Source organism: Mesoplodon densirostris, chromosome 9 (assembly GCF_025265405.1).
Source record: "Mesoplodon densirostris isolate mMesDen1 chromosome 9, mMesDen1 primary haplotype, whole genome shotgun sequence".
Classification (NCBI taxonomy): domain Eukaryota; kingdom Metazoa; phylum Chordata; class Mammalia; order Artiodactyla; family Ziphiidae; genus Mesoplodon; species Mesoplodon densirostris.
Window position 1 is genome coordinate 96,032,993 of NC_082669.1, and position 24,872 is coordinate 96,057,864.

General features: G+C 38.2%; 1 protein-coding gene across 1 annotated transcript in view; it reads left to right on the plus strand.

Annotated features, from left to right (window-relative positions):
* AGBL3 (AGBL carboxypeptidase 3) overlaps positions 1-24,872 on the plus strand; it is a 76,445-nt gene that overhangs the window by 45,623 nt on the left and 5,950 nt on the right. Inside the window, 7 exon segments of the mRNA XM_060107974.1 lie at positions 2,212-2,374; positions 3,508-3,634; positions 4,851-4,914; positions 4,916-4,949; positions 5,153-5,265; positions 5,984-6,050; positions 24,724-24,802. Of these exon segments, the coding sequence (XP_059963957.1) occupies positions 2,212-2,374; positions 3,508-3,634; positions 4,851-4,914; positions 4,916-4,949; positions 5,153-5,265; positions 5,984-6,050; positions 24,724-24,802 (647 nt within the window).

Below are 24,872 nucleotides of genomic sequence, written 5' to 3' on the forward strand. Positions count from 1 at the left end.
TCCAAAATTTAAAGTTTATTTATTTTTTAATAGAAAGGGAGCTGATAGGATGCCCATTAAAGTATTTATAATATCTACTTAATGCTCTTTGACATTAAGGGTGCCTGACCCAACACAAGATAGATTTCAGGCCAAGGCCCTTTGGCTTGTCTCTGTGGAAGATATTTTATATGTCTTTGTTCTTCTTAAATTGCCTCATAAGAAGGTTAAGGCAGGAATCTATTCAATAAGTTTCAGAAAGACTTCTAAGAAAGAGAACTACTTTAATGCAATTAATTACTCATAGGCAGATAAATAGAATAAAAGTCAGTCACATACATGTGGAAAGGTGAGAGGCTTTAAGTATGTCTAAGACTAAATATATTTAAAGTATTTGACAACAATAGAGAGTAGCTTTTAATATAGGATACTTAGTGTAAGGTACTTAGAATATCTTAACTGTGGCTAAGAAAGAAATTCCAACTGTTTCTAAAGTGATTTAAATTAGTGTAAGATGAGAGACCCTATTATGCTGTTTGACTTCAAAAGTAGTAACATTTCTTTGGGATTTAATTACTTAGAGGTTTCTTTTGACTCACTTATAAGAAACCAAATGTTCATTAAAACTGGGGAAATGGTTTAAAAATGTACAGCATAGGGGCTTCCCTGGTGGCGCAGTGGTTGAGAGTCCGCCTGCCGATGCAGGGGACACGGGTTCGTGCCCCGATCCGGGAAGATCCCACATGCCGCGGAGCTGCTGGGCCCGTAAGCCATGGCCGCTGAGCCTGCACATCCGGAGCCTGTGCTCCACAACAGCTAGAGGCCCGTGCACTGCTAAAAAAAATATATATATATATATATATATATATATATATACAGCATATCTCATTTAAGGAGCTAACTTGATAGTCTTACTTTATAATCTAGTCCTCTTCCTAAAAACTTGTAATGATCATTTGGTGACTTTATGTCAATTTTATGTTATCAGTTAGAATTTACTGGTCATCAAATGAAAAAGGGCAATAAATTAATACATGTAACAGACTTCAGCTAGGGATTTCACTATAGTTTAAACAAGTATTGTTTTGGATAGAAGCTACACTTTGAATATTTAGATTTTAGGATTTAACATTTTGTTATAAAAGTATTACATTTCATGTTACTATAAATTATTAACATTTGGTATTTATTCTTCCAGATATAAAAAACAGTATATTTAATTTCAGTTATTTAAATAATATAATAATGCTATATGAAGTTTGGAAATATGAAAATAAAGGCAAAAATGCCGGTAATCCTACCACCTTAACACCACCACTTTTTCACCTTTTGAAAGCCTCTCTACTAGTTATTTTCATCAACCAGTTTGGGGGACTTATTTTTTATTACTTTAATATTCATTGAATGCCTAAATTATGCAGGCTAAGAATTGTGCTCTTGAAAAATGATTTCTTTAAATTATTTATTAGAAATTTACCAGAAAAACAATCAATTCAAACTTTGGTACTATTTTTCTCAAAATGATATTTACTCACCACATTACTCAAAGGTTAAATATTAATTGGCTTCAGCACTAAGTCGTCAGGCACTCAATTTTTAACACATATTTTGGACCTTGTGTGCATAGCACTGTTTTAGATGTTTTGAAGCATTCCCTATCCATAACAAGATTAAATATCAAAAATATGAAAACTTACCTAGGCAAATGCCAAGTAAATGGTATCAACATTAAGTGCTACAGGAGTTCAAAAAAGAAAAGTCTGTGGGCTTGACTAGTGAGAGAGGAAGTGAGACGTGAGGTTGGTGTTGAGGGATAAGGGGTAGTATTTGCATTTACAAAGATGAAGAGAGAAGATACTTCAGTCAGAAAGAATCTGTGTGAGAGCTAAAAGGCAAAAGATAAGAGTGAGCTGTTTTCTGTGTACAACAACAAAAAAAAAAAAATCAAAAAAGCAGAGAGATCCTCTTGGAGAAAGTCTTGGGAGTAAGGTAAATTTTGTCCTTATACTGGAAGGCTAAAACATTCATATTTTATATACAATTAATAGGAACTTATTGTAGGTGTTTAAAGAATTATATGTTAATAATCATAAGAGGTAAGAAAAGAAACTGAAAACTAGGATATAAGAAATTCTATTTATTTGGATATTAGACTTGTTAATCCATAATTACAGCCATAGAAGAAAAATGCAGAGGTAAAATGTAGTAACTTGTTCTTTTTCTTCTTTGTAGATTGATGGAGAAACGAGAGGTTATTTTGTATTGTGACCTCCATGGCCATAGTAAGAAAGAGAACATCTTCAGGTATGGCTGTGATGATAGTGACAGATGTAAAGCATTATACTTACAGCAACGAATCTTTCCACTTAGGCTGAGCAAAAATTGTCCAGATAACGTAAGCACCTTTAATATTTTGACTTTTCCTTTACTACATGTTGCCCATGCAAGACAGCAAAATGGATAATCTTAGTAAACTTTTTTATTTAGTTATTCTGATTGGTTTATACAATTGACCATAAGAAAGCAACAGTGTGAAATGTTTAATGACCAGTAATTTGAGATATGAAAAAAAATGCCCCATATCCTACCACCATACTTAATGATAAAAGACTGATTGTTTTCCTTCTGAGGTCGGAACAAGGCAAGAATATCCACTTTTACCGCTTCAATTCAGCCTTATACTGGAGGTTCTAACAAGTGCAATAAGGGAAGAAAAAGAAATAAAAGGCAGACAGATTGGAAAGGCAGGCGTGATTGTGTTCATAGAAAACCCATACAATCCACAGAAACTCCTAGAACTTAAGTGAGTTTAGCAGTGTCATAGGATACAAGGTCGACCCACAAAAACCAACTGCAGTTCTATATACTCACAATGAACAACTGGAAACCAAAATTTAAAAGAATATCATTTACCATCACTCCAAAATAAGTGAAATACTTGTGACTGCAAAGGGATGGCACAAGGGAGTTTTTAAGAGGTGATGGAATTGTCCTATATCCTGATTTGTGGTAGTGTTTACACAAACCTATACATGTGTTAAAATTCACAGAATGGAACACAAAGTAAATTTTTAAAATTGTAATTAAATTACAAAACCTCATTGTAGATACTGATGTTATAACAGTCCTTCAGGGCAACTTTCAAATTATCTTTCATGTGATAATAAAGCATCTTTATTCAATTCTGAAAATCTACAACACTGATCTTCATTCCTAAACATGTTTAGGCTCCTTCCTATAGCCTTTTAAAGTCAACACTATCAAGAATTCATCAGCTGGTTTTGAATGCATGTTATATATAGATAAAAAATAAAATTTATTTCAGAATTTAAGTCTATAATTCTCAGAAATGTAAATATGTCATCCTTAAAATGAGTTATTTTCATTGGTCAGGATATAAAAGGTCCCAAAGCTTTAGAGAGAATTATTGCTTTTGCACAACTACTTTTTCATTTCCAACTTTACTTCCTATGAAAGACATTGTGATTAGAAAAGCAATGGGTCTCATTTTTATTTGTGTCTTTTCAGTTTTCATTCTCAGCTTGCAAGTTTAATATTCAGAAGAGCAAAGAGGGAATAGGAAGGGTGGTAATGTGGAAAATGGGAATCAGGAACAGCTTTACCATGGAGGCCACTTTTTGTGGATCTACTCTGGGTAAGATCAAGTGTCCTCATTCATGACTGTCAGAGCTTTAAACCAAAGAGACGTTTTTAATGTAAGATTAATAGTGTAGGCAGCTGGATAGTGAGCACTTTCTTCGACTTAGATACATACTGATATCTAATCAATTCTATAAATAGGATGAATAAACAGACTCCCACTATATATCTCTATCATCATTTTCCTTTGTTTAGAAAAGGAAGTTATAGCACATACATAGAATACCTAATTGGTTGTTTCATGAACTAATTGGTTGTTTCAGGAACTAATCTTTAATTGCTTGTTTAGGGTTTTCGTTTTAGAACGGGTTCCTACAGATGACTCTAATGATTTCAAGGAAAAGCAATGCTCATAATTAAAATATCAGGATAGAAATATCTTTAGTAGATTTGCCATTTTTAAGGCAAATTTAGACTGGGCTTTGTTTTTGTTTTTTGTCAATTTGTATTTTAATTGGTTCCTTGAACTAAAAAGTGTGCCCTAGTTCCATTTAAGAAAGCTTTTAGTCACATTTAACATTATCCTTAGAATGCCCCATGTTAAGGTAATTGTCACATTAGAAAATGTGTCAACTCAAAGGAAAGTATTGGAAATCCACACTTGTAACTTCTGGCTAGTTTTTTGTGTTTTTTTTTTTTTGTGGTATGCGGGCCTCTCACTGCTGTGGCCTCTCCCGCTGCGGAGCACAGGCTCCAGACGCGCAGGGCTCAGCGGCCATGGCCCATGGGCCCAGCCGCTCCACGGCATGTGGGATCCTCCCGGACCAGGGCACAAACCCGTGTCCCCTGCATTGGCAGGCGGACTCTCAACCACTGCGCCACCAGGGAAGCCCCTGGCTAGTTTTTAAAGCATCTTGAAATTCTTATAACACTATTAATGATGATGAAAACATTAAAATATTTACCCAGGTTTTTCTCAAAGTGATAACTAGGGTGCTTATAACTGGTAACCAAGTATTCCATAACCTTCTTACTGAATTTTCTTCTGCTTTGCAACATAGACTAATCTGTATTAAGTCACCTTTGGTCCAGGTGGTGGAGGGAAAGCAATAAGCTGTTAAATGACCTGTCCCAGTGTAGAAAATCCAAAGGACAGAATATGGAATCATATCAGATGTTTTGTTTACACTTGGTTGGGCAACTTAGGCCTACCTGCTAAGAAGAAATGTTTAAGTCACCCTCAAGGGTGGCTAAACTTATTGATGTTTTAGGTAATAAAAGAGGCACTCATTTCAACACAAAAGACTTGGAGTCGATGGGGTATCATTTTTGAGATTCTCTTGGACTACTGTGATCCAGACCGAACCAAGGTAAGTAAAGTCCATTTGATGATACATCAGACTCCAGTCTCTCAGATAACATAACCTGCCTATGGGCCTACAGCAGTTTGTTCCGTTTAATATCCTGACAGTGTTCAGTGTTTTTTGTACTTGATGTTCCAGGTATCTATAAATATTCAGTTTAATTAGGAAATAGTTATTTTATAATTAACTCATCTATCATTTTCCCCTAGTATTATCAGTGCCTGAAAGAATTAGAAGAAATGGAAAAACATATAAACTTGGAAGAAGTCTTTGATGATTCAGATACTTCTCTGAAAGAAATTACATTGGATCTAGAGTCTAGGTAAGTCAAGATGGTGGTAGTAATGTAATTTGCTGTGCTGTTCTACTGATACTATGCTCTTTATAATAATATGAGGATATAATTTTCAGTCTGTACTGAAAATCCTGGCTATAGGTGGAGGAAAATTTTTCCCATGCACATTACTTTAGCCAGACCTCATCAAGACTTCATTTATTCATTTATTTAGATGATATTAATTGAGCACCCACTATGTACTGTATATGAAAGACATATTCAGATTGTTTTTAATGCTGTCATTACCCACAGAGAACTGACACACTTACAGAGATGCCATATAAATAATCTAAGTTAGTGAATAATAAGTGCAAAATTTAATGCCAAGGGAATGTTATTGGAAGAAGGAAGGTGCTAACTTTAGTGCAGTTCCTATAGGAAAAGCAGAACAAATGTTTGATTCTTCCCCTTTATTTATAAATTTTCAGACTTTGAGTTAGTGCCCCTGTATTGTTTGCAGATAGAGAGTATCATTTTGAACTCATAGATTTGTTTATATTTGACGTGTTCCAATCAATTTCAGTCATCATTCTTCTAATACTCTTATAATGCCTAGAACTACCAAACATCTTTGTAAACATTCTTCTTATAATTAGAACTATTTCTACCATTCCAGTAAGATAATAAAGTAAAAGTAACAGTTGTAATCTTAAAATACCACCAAAACATTCTGTAAATTAAAATAATTTATTATTTTTTGTAGTAGCCATGGCTCTGACAGTTCAGAATCCAATGACTCTCAGACTGATCTTCTCAAGTTAAGTTCTCAGGTACGATTGAAAATTTCTGCCTATGATATGGATATGCCAAATAAGTACTCTTCTTATTATGACTAACAATCAGGCAAAAAAAAAGTTTGCAGTTGTATAATTATTGTACATCATAATTGTTATTTTCTTACTATGTACCATATCTTTAAATCATAGAATTTTCTAACCTTAGGGTTTTTTAATACTCTTGCTTATTGATGAGAACAGTTAAGATCCAGAGAGATTAAATTACATTTCAAAAGCCACACCGTGGGCTTCCCTGGTGGCGCCGTGGTTGAGAGTCCGCCTGCCGATGCAGGGGATGCAGGTTCGTGCCCTGGTCCAGGAGGATCCCACGTGCTGCGGAGCGGCTGGGCCCGTGAGCCATGGCCGCTGAGCCTGCGCGTCCGGAGCCTGTGCTCCGCAACGGGAGAGGCCGTAGCAGTGAGAGGCCTGCGCACTGCAAAAAAAAAAAAAAAAAAAAGCCACACCGCTTGTTATTGAGAGTTGGTAGCATAACATACATCACCTGACTGCTAGTCCTATATTCATTCATTCATTCATTCTTTCTTTTTTTTTTTTTGGCTTTAGAACAAATTTAATCAGTTATACATATACAAATGTTTCCATATCCCCTCCCTTTTGCGTCTCCCTCCCACCCTCCCTATCCCACCCCTCCAGGCGGTCACAAAGCACCGAGCTGATCTCCCTGTGCTATGCGGCTGCTTCCCACTAGCTATCTACCTTACGTTTGGTAGTGTATATATGTCCATGCCGCTCTTTCACTTTGTCACAGCTTACCCTTCCCCCTCCCCATATCCTCAAGTCCATTCTCTAGTAGGTCTGTGTCTTTATTCCTGTCTTACCCCTATGTTCTTCATGACATTTTTTTTCTTAAATTCCATATATATGTGTTAGCATACAGTATTTGTCTTTCTCTTTCTGACTTACTTCACTCTGTATGACAGACTCCAGGTCTATCCCCCTCATTACAAATAGCTCAATTTCATTTCTTTTCATGGCTGAGTAATATTCCATTGTATATATGTGCCACATCTTCTTCATCCATTCATCCGATGATGGACACTTAGGTTGTTTCCATCTCCGGGCTATTGTAAATAGGGCTGCTATGAACATTTTGGTACATGTCTCTTTTTGAATTATGGTTTTCTCAGGGTATATGCCCAGTAGTGGGATTGCTGGGTCATATGGTAGCTCTATTTGTAGTTTTTTAAGGAACCTCCATACCGTTCTCCATAGTGGCTGTACCAATTCACATTCCCACCAGCAGTGCAAGAGTGTTCCTTTTTTTCCACACCCTCTCCAGCATTTATTGTTTCTAGATTTTTTGATGATGGCCATTCTGACTGGTGTGAGATGATATCTCATTGTAGTTTTGATTTGCATTTCTCTAATGAGTAAAGATGTTGAGCATCCTTTCATGTGTTTGTTGGCAGTCTGTATATCTTCTGTGGAGAAATGTCTATTTAGGTCTTCTGCCCATTTTTGGATTGGGTTGTTTGTTTTTTTGTTATTGAGCTGCATGAGCTGCTTATAAATTTTGGAGATTAATCCTCCGTCAGTTGCTTCACTTGCAAATATTTTCTCCCATTCTGTGGGTTGTCTTTTGGTCTTGTTTATGGTTTCCTTGGCTGTGCAAAAGCTTTTAAGTTTCATTAGGTCCCATGTGTTTATTTTTCTCTTTATTTCCATTTCTCTAGGAGGTGGGTCAAAAAGGATCTTGCTGTGATTTATGTCATAGAGTGTTCTGCCTATGTTTTCCTCTAAGAGTTTGATAGTGTCTGGCCTTACATTTAGGTCTTTAATCCATTTAGAGCTTATTTTTGTGTATGGTGTTAGGGAGTGATCTAATCTCATACTTTTACATGTCCCTATCCAGTTTTCCCAGCACCACTTATTGAAGAGACTGTCCTTTCTCCACTGTACATTCCTGCCTCCTTTATCAAAGATAAGGTGACCATATGTCCGTGGGTTTAACTCTGGGCTTTCTATCCTGTTCCATTGATCTATCTTTCTGTTTTTGTGCCAGTACCATACTGTCTTGATTACTGTAGCTTTGTAGTATAGTCTGAAGTCAGGGAGCCTGATTCCTCCAGCTCCATTTTTCGTTCTCAAGATTGCTTTGGCTATTCGGGGTCTTTTGTGTTTCCATACAAATTGTGAAATTTTTTGTTCTAGTTCTGTGAAAAATGCCAGTGGTAGTTTGATAGGGATTGCATTGAATCTGTAGATTGCTTTGGGTAGTAGAGTCATTTTCACAATGTTGATTCTTCCAATCCAAGAACATGGTACATCTCTCCATCTATTTGTATCATCTTTAATTTCTTTCATCAGTGTCTTATAATTTTCTGCATACAGGTCTTTTGTCTCCTTAGGTAGGTTTATTCCTAGATATTTTATTCTTTTTGTTGCAATGGTAAATGGGAGTGTTTCCTTGATTTCACTTTCAGATTTTTCATCATTAGTATATAGGAATGCCAGAGATTTCTGTGCATTAATTTTGTATCCTGCAACTTTACCAAATTCATTGATTAGCTCTAGTAGTTTGTTTGTTTTTTTTTTTTTTTTTTTTTTTTTGCTGTACGCGAGCCTCTCACTGCTGTGGCCTCTCCCGTTGCGGAGCACAGGCTCCGGACACACAGGCTCCGCGGCCATGGCTCGCGGGCCCAGCTGCTCCGCGGCATGTGGGATCCTCCGGGATCGGGGCACGAACCCGCGTCCCCTGCATCGGCAGGCGGACCCTCAACCACTGCGCCACCATGGAAGCCCTCTAGTAGTTTTTTGATAGCATCTTTAGGATTCTTTATGTAGAGTATCATGTCATCTGCAAACAGTGACAGCTTTACTTCTTCTTTTCCAATTTGGATTCCTTTTATTTCCTTTTCTTCTCTGACTGCTGTGGCTAAAACTTCCAAAACTAGGTTGAATAAGAGTGGTGACAGTGGGCAACCTTGTCTTGTTCCTGATCTTAGTGGAAATGGTTTCAGTTTTTCACCATTGAGGACGATGCTGGCTGTGGGTTTGTCATATATGACCTTTATTATGTTGAGGAAAGTTCCCTCTATGCCTACTTTCTGCAGGGTTTTTATCATAAATGGGTGTTGAATTTTGTCAAAAGCTTTCTCTGCATCGATTGAGATGATCATATGGTTTTTCTCCTTCAATTTGTTAATATGGTGTATCACGTTGATTGATTTGCGTATATTGAAGAATCCTTGCATTCCTGGAATAAACCCCACTTGATCATGGTGTATGATCCTTTTAATGTGCTGTTGGATTCTGTTTGCTAGTATTTTGTTGAGGATTTTTGCATCTATGTTCATCAGTGATATTGGCCTGTAGTTTTCTTTCTTTGTGACATCCTTGTCTGGTTTTGGTATCAAGGTGATGGTGGCCTCGTAGAATGAGTTTGGGAGTGTTCCTCCCTCTGCTATATTTTGGAAGAGTTTCAGAAGGATAGGTGTTAGCTCTTCTCTAAATGCTTGATAGAATTCGCCTGTGAAGCCATCTGGTCCTGGGCTTTTGTTTGTTGGAAGATTTTTTATCACAGTTTCAATTTCAGTGCTTGTGATTGGTCTGTTCATATTTTCTATTTCTTCCTGATTCAGTCTTGGTAGGTTGTGCATTTCTAAGAATTTGTCCATTTCTTCCAGGTTGTCCACTTTATTGGCATAGAGTTGCTTATAGTAATCTCTCATGATCTTTTGTATTTCTGCAGTGTCAGTTGTTACTTCTCCTTTTTCATTTCTAATTCTATTGATTTGAGTCTTCTCCCTTTTTTTCTTGATGAGTCTGGCTAATGGTTTATCAATTTTGTTTATCTTCTCAAAGAACCAGCTTTTAGTTTTATTGATCTTTGCTATCGTTTCCTTCATTTCTTTTTCATTTATTTCTGATCTGATTTTTATGATTTCTTTCCTTCTGCTAACTTTGGGATGTTTTTGTTCTTCTTTCTCTAATTGCTTTAGGTGCAAGGTTAGGTTGTTTATTCGAGATGTTTCCTGTTTCTTAAGGTGGGATTGTATTGCTATAAACTTCCCTCTTAGAACTGCTTTTGCTGCATCCCATAGGTTTTGGGTAATTGTGTCTCCATTGTCATTTGTTTCTAGGTATTTTTTAATTTCCTCTTTGATTTCTTCAGTGATCACTTCGTTATTAAGTAGTGTATTGTTTAGCCTCCATGTGTTTGTATTTTTTACAGCTATTTTCCTGTAATTGATATCTAGTCTCATAGCATTGTGGTCGGAAAAGATACTTGATACAATTTCAATTTTCTTATATTTACCAAGGCTTGATTTGTGACCCAAGATATGATCTATCCTGGAGAATGTTCCATGAGCACTTGAGAAAAATGTGTATTCTGTTGTGTTTGGATGGAATGTCCTATAAATATCAACTAAGTCCATCTTGTTTAATGTATCATTTAAAGCTTGTGTTTCCTTATTTATTTTCATTTTGGATGATCTGTCCATTGGTGAAAGTGGGGTGTTAAAGTCCCCTACTATGATTGTGTTACTGTCGATTTCTCCTTTTATGGCTGTTAGTATTTGCCTTATGTATTGAGGTGCTCCTATGTTTGGTGCATAAATATTTACAATTGTTATATTTTCTTCTTGGATCGATCCCTTGATCATTATGTAGTGTCCTTCTTTGTCTCTTCTAGTAGTCTTTATTTTAAAGTCTATTCTGTCTGATATGAGAATTGCTACTCCAGCTTTCTTTTGATTTCCATTTGCATGGAATATCTTTTTCCATCCCCTTACTTTCAGTCTGTATGTGTCTCTAGGTCTGAAGTGGGTCTCTTGTAGACAGCATATATATGGGTCTTGTTTTTGTATCCATTCAGCCAATCTGTATCTTTTGGTGGGAGCATTTAGTCCATTTACATTTAAGGTAATTATCGATATGTATGTTCCTATTCCCATTTTCTTAATTGTTTTGGGTTCGTTATTGTAGGTCTTTTCCTTCTGTTGTGTTTCTTGCCTAGAGAAGTTCCTTTAGCATTTGTTGTAAAGCTGGTTTGGTGGTGCTGAACTCTCTCAGCTTTTGCTTGTCTGTAAACGTTTTAATTTCTCCATCAAATCTGAATGAGATCCTTGCTGGGTAGAGTAATCTTGGTTGCAGGTTTTTCTCCTTCATCACTTTAATTATGTCCTGCCACTCCCTTCTGGCTTGTAGAGTTTCTGCTGAGAGATCAGCTGTTATCCTGATGGGGATTCCCTTGTGTGTTATTTGTTGTTTTTGCCTTGCTGCTTTTAATATGATTTCTTTGTGTTTAATTTTTGACAGTTTGATTAATATGTGTCTTGGCGTATTTCTCCTTGGATTTATTCTGTATGGGACTCTCTGTGCCTCCTGGACTTGATTAACTATTTCCTTTCCCATATTAGGGAAGTTTTCAACTATAATCTCTTCAAATATTTTCTCAGTCCCTTTCTTTTTCTCTTCTTCTGGAACCCCTATAATTCGAATGTTGGTGCATTTAATGTTGTCCCAGAGGTCTCTGAGACTGTCCTCTGTTCTTTTCATTCTTTTTTCTTTATTTTGCTCTGCAGCAGTTATTTCCACTATTTTATCTTCCACCTCACTTATCCGTTCTTCTGCCTCAGTTATTCTGCTATTGATCCCATCTAGAGTATTTTTTATTTCATGTATTGGGTTTTTAATCGATGCTTGATTCATCTTTAGTTCTTCTAGGTCCTTGTTAACTGTTTCTTGCATTTTGTCTATTCTATTTCCAAGATTTTGGATCTGGGAAATAGAATCTTGGATCATCTTTACCATCATTATTCTGAATTCTTTTTCAGGTAGACTGCCTATTACCTCTTCATTTGTTAGATCTGGTGGGTTTTTATCTTGCTCCTTCTCCTGCTGTGTGTTTTTCTGTCTTCTCATTTTGCTTATGTTACTGTGTTTGGGGTCTCCTTTTTGCAGGCTGCAGGTTTGTAGTTCCCGTTGTTTTTGGTGTCTGTCCCCAGTGGCTAAGGTTGGTTTAGTGGGTTGTGTAGGCTTCCTGGTGGAGGGGACTAGTGCCTGTGTTCTGGTGGATGAGGCTGGATCTTGTCTTTCTGGTGGGCAGGTCCACGTCTGGTGGTGTGTTTTGGGGTGCCTGCGGACTTTTTATGATTTTAGGCCACCTCTCTGCTAATGGGTGGCGTTGTGTTCCTGTCTTGCTAGTTGTTTGGCATAGGGTGTCCAGCACTGTAGCTTGCTGGTCGTTGAGTGAAGCTGGGTGCTGGTGTTGAGATGGAGATCTCTGGAAGATTTTTGCCGTTTGATATTATGTGGAGCTGGGAGGTCTCTTGTGGACCAGTGTCCTGAAGTTGGCTCTCCCACCTCAGAGGCACAGCACTGACTCCGGGCTCCTCAATTTGGGATGATGTGTTGTCTATTCATGTATTCCACAGATGCAGGGTACATCAAGTTGATTGTGGAGCTTTAATCCGCTGCTTCTGAGGCTGCTGGGAGAGGTTTCCCTTTCTCTTCTTTGTTCTCACACCTCCTGGGTCTCAGCTTTGGATCTGGCCCCACCTCTGCGTGTAGGTCGCTGGAGGGCGTCTGTTCTTCGCTCAGACAGGACAGGGTTAAAGGAGCAGCCTCTTCGGGGACTCTGGCTCACTCAGGCCGGGCGTGAGGGAGGGGCACGGAGTGCGGGGCGAGCCTGCAGCGGCAGAGGTCGGCGTGACATTGCACCAGCCCGAGGCTCGCCGTGCGTTCTCCCAGGGAAGCCGCCCCTGGATCCCGGGACCCCAGCAGTGGCGGGCTGCACAGGCTCCCGGAAGGGCGGTGTGGGCAGTGACCTGCGCTCGCACAAAGGCTTCTTGGCGGCGGCAGCAGCAGCCCCAGCGTCCCACGCCCGTCACTGGGCTCCGCGCTTTCAGTCGTGACTCGCGCCCGTCTGTGGAGCCCCTTTAAGCAGCGCTCTTAATCCCCTCTCCTCGCGCACCAGGAAACCAAGAGGGAAGAAAAAGTCTCTTGCCTCTTCGGCAGCTCCAGAGTTTTCCCGGACTCCCTCCCAGCTAGCTGTGGCACATTAGCCCCCTTCAGGCTGAGTTCTCGCCGCCAGCCCCAGTCCTCTCCCTGCGCTCTGACCGAAGCCCGAGCCTCAGCTTCCAGCGCTGCACGCCCCGGCGGGCGAGCAGACAAGCCTCTCAGGCTGGTGAGTGCCGCTCGGCACTGATCCTCTGTGTGGGGATCTCTCCGCTTTGCCCTACCCAGGTATGTGGGGAGTTTCTTGCCTTTTGGGAGGTCTGGGGTCTTCTGCCAGCGTTCAGTAGGTGTTCTGTAGGAGTTGTTCCACGTGTAGCTGTATTTCTGGTGTATCCGTGGGGAGGAAGGTGATCTCCGCGTCTTACTCTTCCGCCATCTTACCCGGAAGTCCCATTCATTCATTTAACAACTACGTACTGAGCTCCAACTATGTGCTTGGGAATAGAGCAGTGAACAAAACAAGACAAAAATCCCTCTCTCTGTAACTTATATTCTAATTGGTAAGTAAAATATATGATGTGTTAGATGATCAGAAGTGCCCAAGGAGGAGATAAGAGCAGGAGGATTAGGGAGTTTAGGTGGTATTAGTACTGAATGTTTGTGCCCCCGCCCCAACCCTGACCTCCAGTGTGACGGTGTTAGGAGGTGACTAAGACAAGCTAAGACAGTACTCTATTGGTACATGTTATAAAATGCTGATATTGCCATGAAAGGACTTCTGCAGGTGATTGTGGATAGAGCTCATGCTATAAAATGGTAAAGAACTTGGCTGAATTGTGTTTGTGTTCTAGTGTTTTGTGCAAGGTAGAACTTGTGAGTGATAAAATTGTATATTTAGCTGAGGACATATCTAAGCAAAGTGTTGAAGGAGTGGCTTGGTTCCTCCTGACTGCATACAGTTAAATTCAAGAAGAGATAAATGAACTGAAGAAGGAATTGTTAAGCAAAAAGGACCCAGAACATTGAAGTTTGGAAAATTCTCAGCCCATCCATAATCCAAAGAATGAGAATGTGTGTTCAGAATAGAACAGTTAAGTGTGTGGAGGACCAACCATTTGATAAGGAGATGAGTGTGGGTATGAACCATGGAACTAATCAGCCACCCCAGCAGGAAAACTGCCAGTTTGAACTGAAGGGGAGAGCCACAATTTTTAAATGTTACACTCCATTTATAGTTATTATAAAATATTGGCTATATTCCCCATGTTGTACAATTATCCTTGTAGCTTATTTTACACATAATAGTTTGTACCTCTTAATTCCCCACCCCTGTATTGCCCCTCCCCACTTACCTCTTCCCACTGGTAACCACTAGTTCTCTATATCTGTGAGTGTGCTTCTTTTTTGTTATATTCACTAGTTTGTTGTATTTTTTAGATTTCACATATAAGTGATATCATTCAGTATTTGTTTTTCTGACTTATTTCACTTACCATAATACCCTTCAAGTCCATCCATGTTGCTGCAAATGGCAAAATTTCATTCTTTTTTTTGGCTGAGTAGTATTCCATTGTGTGTGTGTGTGTATGTATGTGTATATATACACACACACACATACATACATGTCATCTTTATCCATTCATTTGTTAACGGACACTTCCTTAGGTTGCTTCCATATCTTGGCAATTGTAAATAACACTGCTGTGAACATTGGGATGGATGTATCTTTTCAAATGAGGGGTCTTGTTTTTTTCAGATATATACCCAGGAGTGGAATTGCTGGGTCATATGGTAGTTCTATTTTTGAGAAACCTCCATACTGTTTTCCATAGTGGATCCACCAATTTACATTCCCACCAACAGTGTATGAGGGTTCCCTTTTCTCCACATTCTCGCCATCATTTGTTATTCGTGTTTTGTTTGTTTGTTTGTTTTTCAGTACGTGGGCCTCTCACTGTTGTGGCCTCTCCCGTTGCGGAGCACAGGCTCCGGACGCGCAGGCTCAGCAGCCATGGCTCACGGGCCTAGCCGCTCTGCGGCATGTGGGATCTTCCCGGACCGGGGCACGAACCCGTGTCCCCTGCATCGGCAGGCGGACTCTCAACCACTGCACCACCAGGGAAGCCCTATTCATGTTCTTTTTGATGATAGCCATTCTGACAGGTGTGAGGTGATATCTCATTGTAGTTTTGATTTGCATTTTCCTAATGATTAGCAGTGTTGAGCATCTTTTCATGTACCTGTTGGCCATCTGCATTTTCTCTTTGGAACTGCCCATTTTTTAATTGGGTTGCTTGGATTTTTGTTTGCTTGTTCTTTTTCTTTCTTTCTTTTTTGGTTGTGTGGCATGTGGGATCTTAGTTACCCGACCAGGGATCGAACCCGTGCCCCCTGTGTAGAAGTGTGGAGTCTTAACCACTGGGCCACCAGGGAAGTCCCGGGTTGTTTGCTTTTTGATGTTGAGTCATATGAGCGGTTTATATATGTTGGATGTTAACCCTTTATCAATCATATCATTTGCAAATATTTTCTCCCATTCAGTAGGCTTTTTGTTTTATGGTTTCCTTTGCTGTGCAAAAGATTTTAAGTTTAAATAGGTCCCATTTGTTTATTTTTGCTTTTATTTCCTTTGCTTTAAGAGATAGATCCAAAAAATATTGCTACATTTCATGTCAGTGTTCTGCCTATGCTTTCCTCTAGGAGTTTTATGGTTTCCAGTCTTACATTTAGGTCTCTAATCCATTTTGACTTTACTTTTGTATATGGTATTAGTGAATGTTCTAATTTCATTCTTTTACATGTAGCTGTCCAGTTTTCCCACCCCCACTTGGTGAAGAGATTCTTTTCTCCATTGTATATTCTTGCCTCCTTTGTCATAGATTAATTGAGCATAAGTGTGTGGGTTTATTTCTGGGCTCTCTATTCTTTTCCATTGATGTATGTGTTTGTTTTTGTGCTAGTACCATACTGTTTTCATTACTGTGGCTTTGTAGTATAGTCTAAAGTCAGGGAGTGTGATTCCTCCAGCTCTGTTCTTCTTTCTCAAGATTGTTTTGGCTATTGGGTTTTTCATGTTTCCATACAAATTTTTTAAATATTTGTTCTAGTTCTGTGGAAAATGCCATTGGTATTTTGATAGGGGTTGCACTGAATCTGTAGATTGCCTTGGGTAGTGTGGTCATTTTAACAATATTAATTCTTCTAATCTAAGAACACAGTATATCTTTCCATCTGTTTGTGTCATGAAGACAAATTTTAAAAAGCCCTGAAGGTGACTAAGAGATCATCACGGCTTCCAATAGAGGCCATGGAGGTGAGCCGCCTGGAGCTGTGCACTGTGGTGTGGGCAGAGTCCGGACAGAGAGCCAGGCATGAGTAGCACCCTGCCAAGCTGTTGGCGTGCTATTGCCACCCCAGTGGGTCCAGAAGGCAGAGCATTGGGGCAAGAGGATTTATTCATGACCATTAAGGTCTCACTGAATCTACTTTACTAGGTTTTGAGCTTGCTTGGGACCCATCCCCCCATCCTTCTTTCGTTTTTCTCCCTTTTGCAATGGGAATGTCTTATCCTATGCCTGTCCCACAGTTGTATTTTGGAAGCACATAACTTGATTGGTTTCATGGGTTCACAACTGGACAGGAAATTTACCTCAGGATGAATCATATTTTGAGTCTCATCCATATCTGATTTAGATGTTATTGAGATAGACTTTGGAGTTTAGAGTTGATGCTGGAATTAGTTAAGACGTTAGGGTTTGTTGGGATGGGATGAATGAATTTTGCATGTGAGAATGACATGAATCTGAGGGGAATAGGGGTGGAGTGCTATGGTCTAGATATTTCTGTCCCCCAGAAGTCATATGTTGAAATTATAATGCCCCATATTATGGTACAAGAAGGTGGGGCCTTTGGGAGCTGATTATGTCATGAGGGCAGAGCCCTCTGAATGGGATTAGTGCCTTATAAGAGGCTCCAGAGAGATCCCTAGCCCCTTCTGCCTTGTGAGGATACAACAAGCAGTCTACAACCCAAAAGAAAGCTCTCATCTGACCATACTGGCACCCTCCTCTCAACCTTCCAGCCTCCAGAACTATGAGAAATAAATGTCCCTTATTTATTAGCCACACAGTCGGAGGTATTCTGTTAAAACAGGTGAATGGACCAAGACAGATGTTGTATTCATTTTCTATTGCTGAGTAACTAATTACCCCAAATCTTAGCAGCTTTAAACAACAAACATTTATTACATAGTTCCTGTGGGTCAGGAATCCAGGAGTGGCTTATCTGGGTTCCTTTATCTAAGGTCTCTGAAAAGACTGCAGTGAAGGTAGCCTAATCCCATTCAGAAGCAGAGTCAGAAGCAGAATCCCATTACTTTTGCCATATACCATTCAGTAGAAGTAAGTCACTAGGTTTAGCCCAGTGACCTAGGATTACAGAAGGGTATGAATACTAAAAGATGGGGATCATCAGAGGTCATCTTAGAGATTGTCTACCACAGATGTAAAAGCCATTACTTTGATTTGACCTTTGCCTCAAGGCTATGTTGAAGCCAACCTACAAATTCTAGAATTTGGGGCTCTGTTTTCCCTCTCAATTCAGTTTTTTTATCCACGTTTTCTGAGCTGATTTCTTTCTTGTAGCACACCTTATCAAATAAAGCTAGCAACAACCAACTCATAGTCTAAACTTTCTGCCTCAAAATCTCTTTGCCCAGTGACTCAGTTCTGTTAGGTACATTTTCTGTCTTTCACACTGTCACAGAAGATAGTTTTACTAAATGTATCACCTCTACATAACTTGTGTCACTATTTTTCTAGGTTCCTATAACCACCTGTTGTTATTCAGTCACAAAGCCAATCACTGCCACATAATTTAGGATTTTATTAGGACAGCATTCTATTTCTAGGTATCAGTTTCAACACTATTCATATTTTATTCATTAAAACAAAATTCTCAGAATCTCAGTAGCTTATAATAGCAAATACCTATTTTCCTGTTCATGGATCATCTATGGCTCTACTGGGCTAATAGAGGATCAGTTGAACTTATATCCAGACTGTGGGTTGTTTCAGATCTATTCTCTGTTTCTTCCTCCCCCCACCCCAAGACCAGCAGCCAGTTAGGGTACATTCTGCTCATGGTAAATCACAAGAGTTCAGGAGGGCACGCCAAACCATGAAAGTATGTTTAAAGTCCCTGTTTCTCATTCCACTGGCTAAATCAAGTCATATATCCAAATCTAACATCAATGGAATAGGAAGGGTAAAAATTTGGGAACAATCCAGGGGGATCTATTCCCAGGGTAGGTACTAGAAGTGCAAAGGCCATGAGAAAGGAGCATGTCTGTCATCTTCTAGGAAGACCAAGGAGGCTAATTTGGGTAGAGAAGACTGAAAAAGGAGAACAGTGGTAAGAGATAAAGTGAGATAGGTGTTGGAAGTTGAGGGGGACAAATCATGTAAAACCTGGCTTAGGACTTCACTTTTTACTCTAAGTGAGTCTGGAGAGTTTTGGTCAGAGGAGTGACATGATGTGCTTTAAGTGTCAGCAAGGTCACTTTGGCTGTTGTTTTGAGAGTAGAATGATGAACCACAAGGGGAGACCATTTAAAGGGCTATTGCAGTTATCCAGGCAAGAAAAAGTGGTGGCTGGACCAAGGTGGTAGCCGTAGAGAGGATGAGAAGTGATCAGATTTTAGATATATCTGACAGAGTCTAGAGAATTTGCTGATGGCTTGGGTGTGAGTTTGAGCAATAAAAAGGAGAGCTACAGGTCTCCAGAATTCCAGGCCTGAGCAACTGAAGATGGTGCTTCCACTTACTGACATGGGGACTATTTTCTTCTCTTCCTACTAAATCATGTTCTGAAGGTATGTACCAGGACTCCATCCACTGCAAGGAACAAAAAACTCTTCAAAAAAAAAAAAAAGGCTTAGCTGGGCTTCCCTGGTGGTGCAGTGGTTGAGAGTCCGCCTGCCGATGTAGGGGACATGGGTTCATGCCCCGGTCCGGGAAGATCCCACATGCCGCGGAGCGGCTGGGCCCGTGAGCCATGGCTGCTGAGCCTGCGCGTCCGGAGCCTGTGCTCCGCAACGGGAGAGGCCACAACAGTGAGAGGCCCGCGTACCGCAAAAAAAAAAAAAAAAAGGCTTAGCTAAAAGGGGAATTGGTTGGCTTAGTAAGGGAAAAAGTCTAGGGACAAGACTGGCTTTAGCCATGGCTTAAATAAGGGGCTCAAAGGATATCACCAGGATTCAAAGTTTTTTCCCCATTTTAATGTCATTTCTGCCTCTTCTGGGTTAGTTCCATTCTCAGACTCTCCTCTCCTGCTGGCGAAATGGAATTCCAGCCTCACATTCTCACAACTGTAAGTCTGATAGATACCCTCTTTTCCATAGCCCCCTCAAAAATATAGAGTTTGATTCTTTTATTGTAGTAAAAATACACATAACATTTACCATCTTAGCCATTTTTAAGTGTACACTTCAGTGGTATTAAGTACATTCACATTGTTGTACAACCATCACCACCATCCCGTAACTCCTGTCATCTTCAAAAACTGAAACTCTATACCCATTAACAACTCCCCATTCTCTGCTCCCCCGGCCCTTGGAAACCACTGTATACTTTCTTGCTTCATGATTTTGACTACACTAAGTACCTCATATAAGTAGAATCATACAGTATTTGTCTTTTTGTGATTGGTTTATTTCATCTAGCATAATGTCCTCAAGGTTCATCCATGTTGTAGCATATTTCAGAATTTCTTTCCTTTATGAGGCTGAATAATATTCAGTTGTATGTTTATACCACATTTGTCCATTCTTCCATCAATGGACACCAGGGTTGCTTCCACATTTTAGCTATTGTGAATAATGCTGCTATGTACCTGATTGTACAGATGTCTCTTCAAGACGCTGCTTTTCATTCTCTTGGTTATATACCCTAAAATGAAACTGCTGGATCATATGGTAATTCTACTTTTAATTTTTTGAGGAACCTCCGTACTGTTTTTCACAGCAGCTATACCATTTTACATTCCCACCAACAGTGCACACAGGCTCTGATTTTTCTACATGCTTGACAGTACTTGTTATTTTCTGTTTTTTTTTTTTTTTTTAAATAATGGCCATTCTAACAGGTGTGAGATGATATCTCACTGTGGCTTTGATTTGCATTTCCCTAATGATTAGTGATATTGAGCATCTATTTAGCCTACTGGCCATTCATATATTTTCTTTGGAGAAATGTCTATTCAAGTCCTTTGCCCATTTCTGAATTGGTTTATTTTTTGTTGTTGTTGAGTTTTAGGAGTTCTTTATATATTCTGGACATTAATCCCTTGTCAGGTATGTGATTTGCAAATACTTCTCCCATTCTGTATTTTGCCCTTTTACTCGTGTCTGTGATGCACAAAATTTTTTAAATGTTCATTAAGTTCAGTTTGTCTATTTTTTTCTTTTTTAAACCTGTGCCTTTAGTGTCATATCCAGTATATCATTGACAAATCCAGTGTCAGGAAGCTTTTGCTCTGTTTTCTTATAAGATTTTTATTGTTTTAAGTATTACATTTAGGCCCTTGATCAATTTTGAGTTAATTTTTGTATAAGGTGCTAGGTAGGTAAGGGTCCAACTTCCTTCTTTTGAGAATTGATATCCAATTTTCCCAGCACCATTTGGTGAAAGACTGTTCTTTCCCTGTTGAATATTTTAGCACCCTTGTCAAAAATCACTTGACCATATATGCAAAGATTTATTCATGGGCTCTCTATTCTAGTCCATTCATCTATTTGTCTGTCTTCATACCAGTACCACATTGTCTTGATTACTGTAGAAATGTAGTAAGTTTGAAATCAGGAAGTGTGAACCCTCTAATTTCCTTCTCCCTTTTCAAGATTATTTTGGCATTCAGAGTTCCTTGAGATTCTGTATAAATTTTAGAATGAATTTTTCTATTTCTGCAAAAAATATCATTGGGATTTTGCTAGGGATTGCATTGAATCCACAGATTGCTTTGGGCAATATTGGCATTTTAATAATATTAATAAGTCTTCTAATCCATGAACAAGGGATGTGTTTATATTTATTTATGTCTTCTTTAATTTCTTTCAGCAATGTTTTGTAGTTTCCATTATACAATTCTTTCACCTCCTTGGTTAAGTTAATTCCTAACTATTCTATTCTTTTTGATGCTCTTGTATATGGAATTGTTTTTGTAATTTCCTTTATCTTTCATTATTTGTTTATAGAAATGCAACTGTTTTTGTCTGTTGAGTTTGTAACCTGATACTTTGCTGAATTAATGTATCAGTTCAAACAGGTTTTTTGTGGACTCTAGGGTTTTTAAATATATCATCTGCAAACAGAGATCATTTTACTTCTTCCTTTCCAATTTGGATGCCTTTTATTTCTTCTTCTTGCTTAATTGCTAGGGCTTGAACTTCTAATACTATGTTGAATGGAAGTGGTGAAAGCAGACATCCTAGCCTTGTTCCTGATCTTAGAGGAGGTGCTTTTTGGTCTTTCACCATTGAGTGTGATGTTTGCTATAGGTTTTTTATAGATGGCTTTTATTATGGTGAGGTAGTTTCCTTCTATGCCTAGTTTGTTGAGTTTTTTTAAATCATGAAAGGGTGTTGAGTTTTGTCAGATGCCTATTCTGCATCAATTGAGATGGTCATGTTTTTTTTTCCTTCATTCTACTGATTTGGTGTATTACACTGATCAGTTTTCATATGTTAAAACTATCCTTGCATTCCAGATATAAATCCTATTTGGTCATGGTGTAAATCCTTTTAATATGCTGCTGAATTTGGTTTGCTATTATTTTGTTGAGGATTTTTGCATCAGTGTTCATAAGGGATATTGGTCTATAGTTTTCTTGTAGTGTCTTTGTCTGGCTTTGGTATCACAGTAATGCTGGCCTTACAGAGTGAGTTAGGAAATGTTCCTTCCTCTTCAGTTTTTTGGAAAAGTTTGAGAAAGATCAGCATTAGTTGTTTAAATATTTGGTGGAATTCACCCAAGAAACTGTCAGGTCCAGGGCTTTATTTTTCGTTGGGAGAATTTTGATTACTGATTCAATCTCAACTATCAATCTCAACTAGTTATAGGTCTACTCATATTTTCTATTTCTTCATGAGATAGTCTTGGTAAGTTTTGTGTTTCTAGTAATTTGTCCATTTCATCTAGGTTATCCAATTTGTTGGCATACACTTGTTTGTGATACTCTTATAATCCTTTCTACTTCTGTAGAATTGGTAGTAATATCTCTACTTTCATTTCTGATTTTAGTAATTTAAATTTTTTTCTTAGTCCATTTAGCTAAAGGTTTGTCAATTTTGTTGATCCTTTCAAAGAATCAACTTTTGGTTTCATTGATTTTCTCTCATTTTTCTATTTCATTTATCTCTGCTCTAATCCTTATTACTTCCTTCCTCTTCTGTGGATTTAATTTTTTCTTCTTTTTCTAGTTCCTTAAGTTTAAAGTTAGATTACTGACTTGAGATCTTTCATTTTTGAATGTGTTTATAGTTATAAATTTCCCCCTTAGCACTACTTTCACTGTGTCCCATAAATTTTGCTCTGTTGTGTTTTCATTTTCATTCAGCTCTCTAAGTATTTTCTAGTTTCTCTTGTGACTTCTTTGATTCATTGATTGTTTAAAAGTGTGTGTATAATTTCCACAATTTTTTGAACATTTTAGTTTTCCTTTTGTTATTTCTAACTTCATCCCATTGTGGTAAGAAAAGATACTTTGTATGATATCTATCTTTTAAAACCTATTAAAACTTAATTGGTGGTCTAACATATGTTCTGTCCTGGAAAATGTCCTATATATGCACTTGAGAAGAATGTGTATTCTATTGTTGTTGGGTACAGTGTTCTGTATATGGCTGTTAAGTTTTGATGGCTCATTGTGTTAAGTCCTTTTTCCTTATATATCTTCTGTCTGACTGGTCTCCCTATCGTAAGTGGGGTATTGAAGTCTCCTACTATATTATAGAACTGTCTATTTCTCCCTTCAATTCTGTCAGTTTTTGCTTCATACATTTTGATGGTCTGTCATTAGGTATGTAAATGTTTATAATTGTATGTCTTCTTGCTGTATTGAATCTTTTATTAACATATCCTTTTTAAAGTAGTTTCTAGTAACATTTTTATATTTAAAGTCTATTTTGTCTAATAGAGCCACTCCTGCCCTCTTTTGGTTACTATTTGCATAGAATATCTCTTTCCTTCCTTTCACTTTCAACCAGTTTGTGTCTTTGGATCTCAGTGTCTTTTATAGACTGAATATAGTTGGATCATGTGTTTTTATCCATTCTGACAGTCTCTGTCTTCTGATTGGAGAGTTTCCACTTACAATGAAAATAATTACTGATAAAAAGAGACTTCTGTCACTGTGCTGTTTCCTATATGCCTTATAGTATTTTTGTCTGTCATTTCCTGCATTCCTGTCTTCTTCTGTGTTTAGTTGATTTTTTGTGGTGAAGTGTTTAAATTCCTTTCTTACTTCCTTTTGTGTATATTCTATAGGTCTTTTCTTTGTTGTCACCATGGGGATTACATTTAATATCCTCAAGTTATAACACTAATTTGAATTTACACCAGCTTAACTTCAAAACATACAAAAACTCTGTTCCTTTACAGCTGCAGTCCCACACTTTCAGTTGTATATGTCACCAAATTATGTAGTTACATGTTGTGTGCCCAAAAACATAAACTAATAATTCTTTACGTGTATTAGCCTCTTAAATTATGTAATAAATAAGGTTTAGTTATAGACCAAAGTGACAGTAGTCTAATACCAATTTTATACTAATAAATGCTTTTTTCTTTAAATGTTTTTCTCTTAAATCATGTAGACAACAAAAAATTCAGTTTGAAACTATTGTTACAATAGTACTAGCTTTTATAATTTCCCGTGCATTTAACTTCACTGAGACCTTTATTTTTCTCTACAGCTTCAAGTTACTATCTAGAGTCCTTTCATTTCACCTTGCAGAAATCCCTTGGGCATTTCTTTCAAGGCATGTCGAATGGTCACAAACTCCCTCAGCTTTTGTTTATCTGGAAATGTCTTAATTTCTACCTAACTTTTGAAGGACAGTTCTGCTGGGGTTTTTTGTTTTTGTTTTTGTTTTTGTTTTTTTCCCTATTTTGCATTGTCTTCTGGCTTCCAAAGTTTCTGATGAGAAATCTGATAATGATCTTATTGAGGATCCCTTGCATGTAACAATTTGCTTCTCTCTTAATGCTGTCAGAAGTCTCTCTTTGACTTTGAAAGTTTATGTGACTTACTGTGGGTTTTTTAATTTCATCTTACTTGGAGTTCACTGAGCTTCTTTGATATTTACCTTCCTGTCTTTCATCAAATTTGGGACGTTTTCAGGCATCATTTCTTCACTCCTTGGCATTTGCGGGTTGCTGACTTCTCCAGCTCTAAGGCTGGAATACATGAGGCAAAAAGAAAACACATGAAACTACTCACCATCATGCTCCTCTTCTGCTCCTGAAGTCCCCCATCATCTGCCTTCTTCTTTTCACCTTTTAGAGCCTCTTGTGTTTATTTGGTATGTAATACCCAGGGGTTTTCGTTGTACTTAGTGGAAAGAAGAGGATGAGTACTTCATCTTCCTAGAAGTGGAAGTCTTAAGATAGTTGTATGTCTGCATACATACATACTATCTTTGATATATTGATTAAATGATGATTTTAAATATGATTCTCTTACCTAGATAAAAAACAAGAAAAAACATCTGAAAACAAAGAAGGAAAGAAACTCTACCATAGCAAGCCATCAGAGAAGAGCAAGAGGTAAATATTCATTGATATGGTTGTTAACAGTCGTTGAAAAAAAGAACAAGAATGGCAAATTATTTCCTCT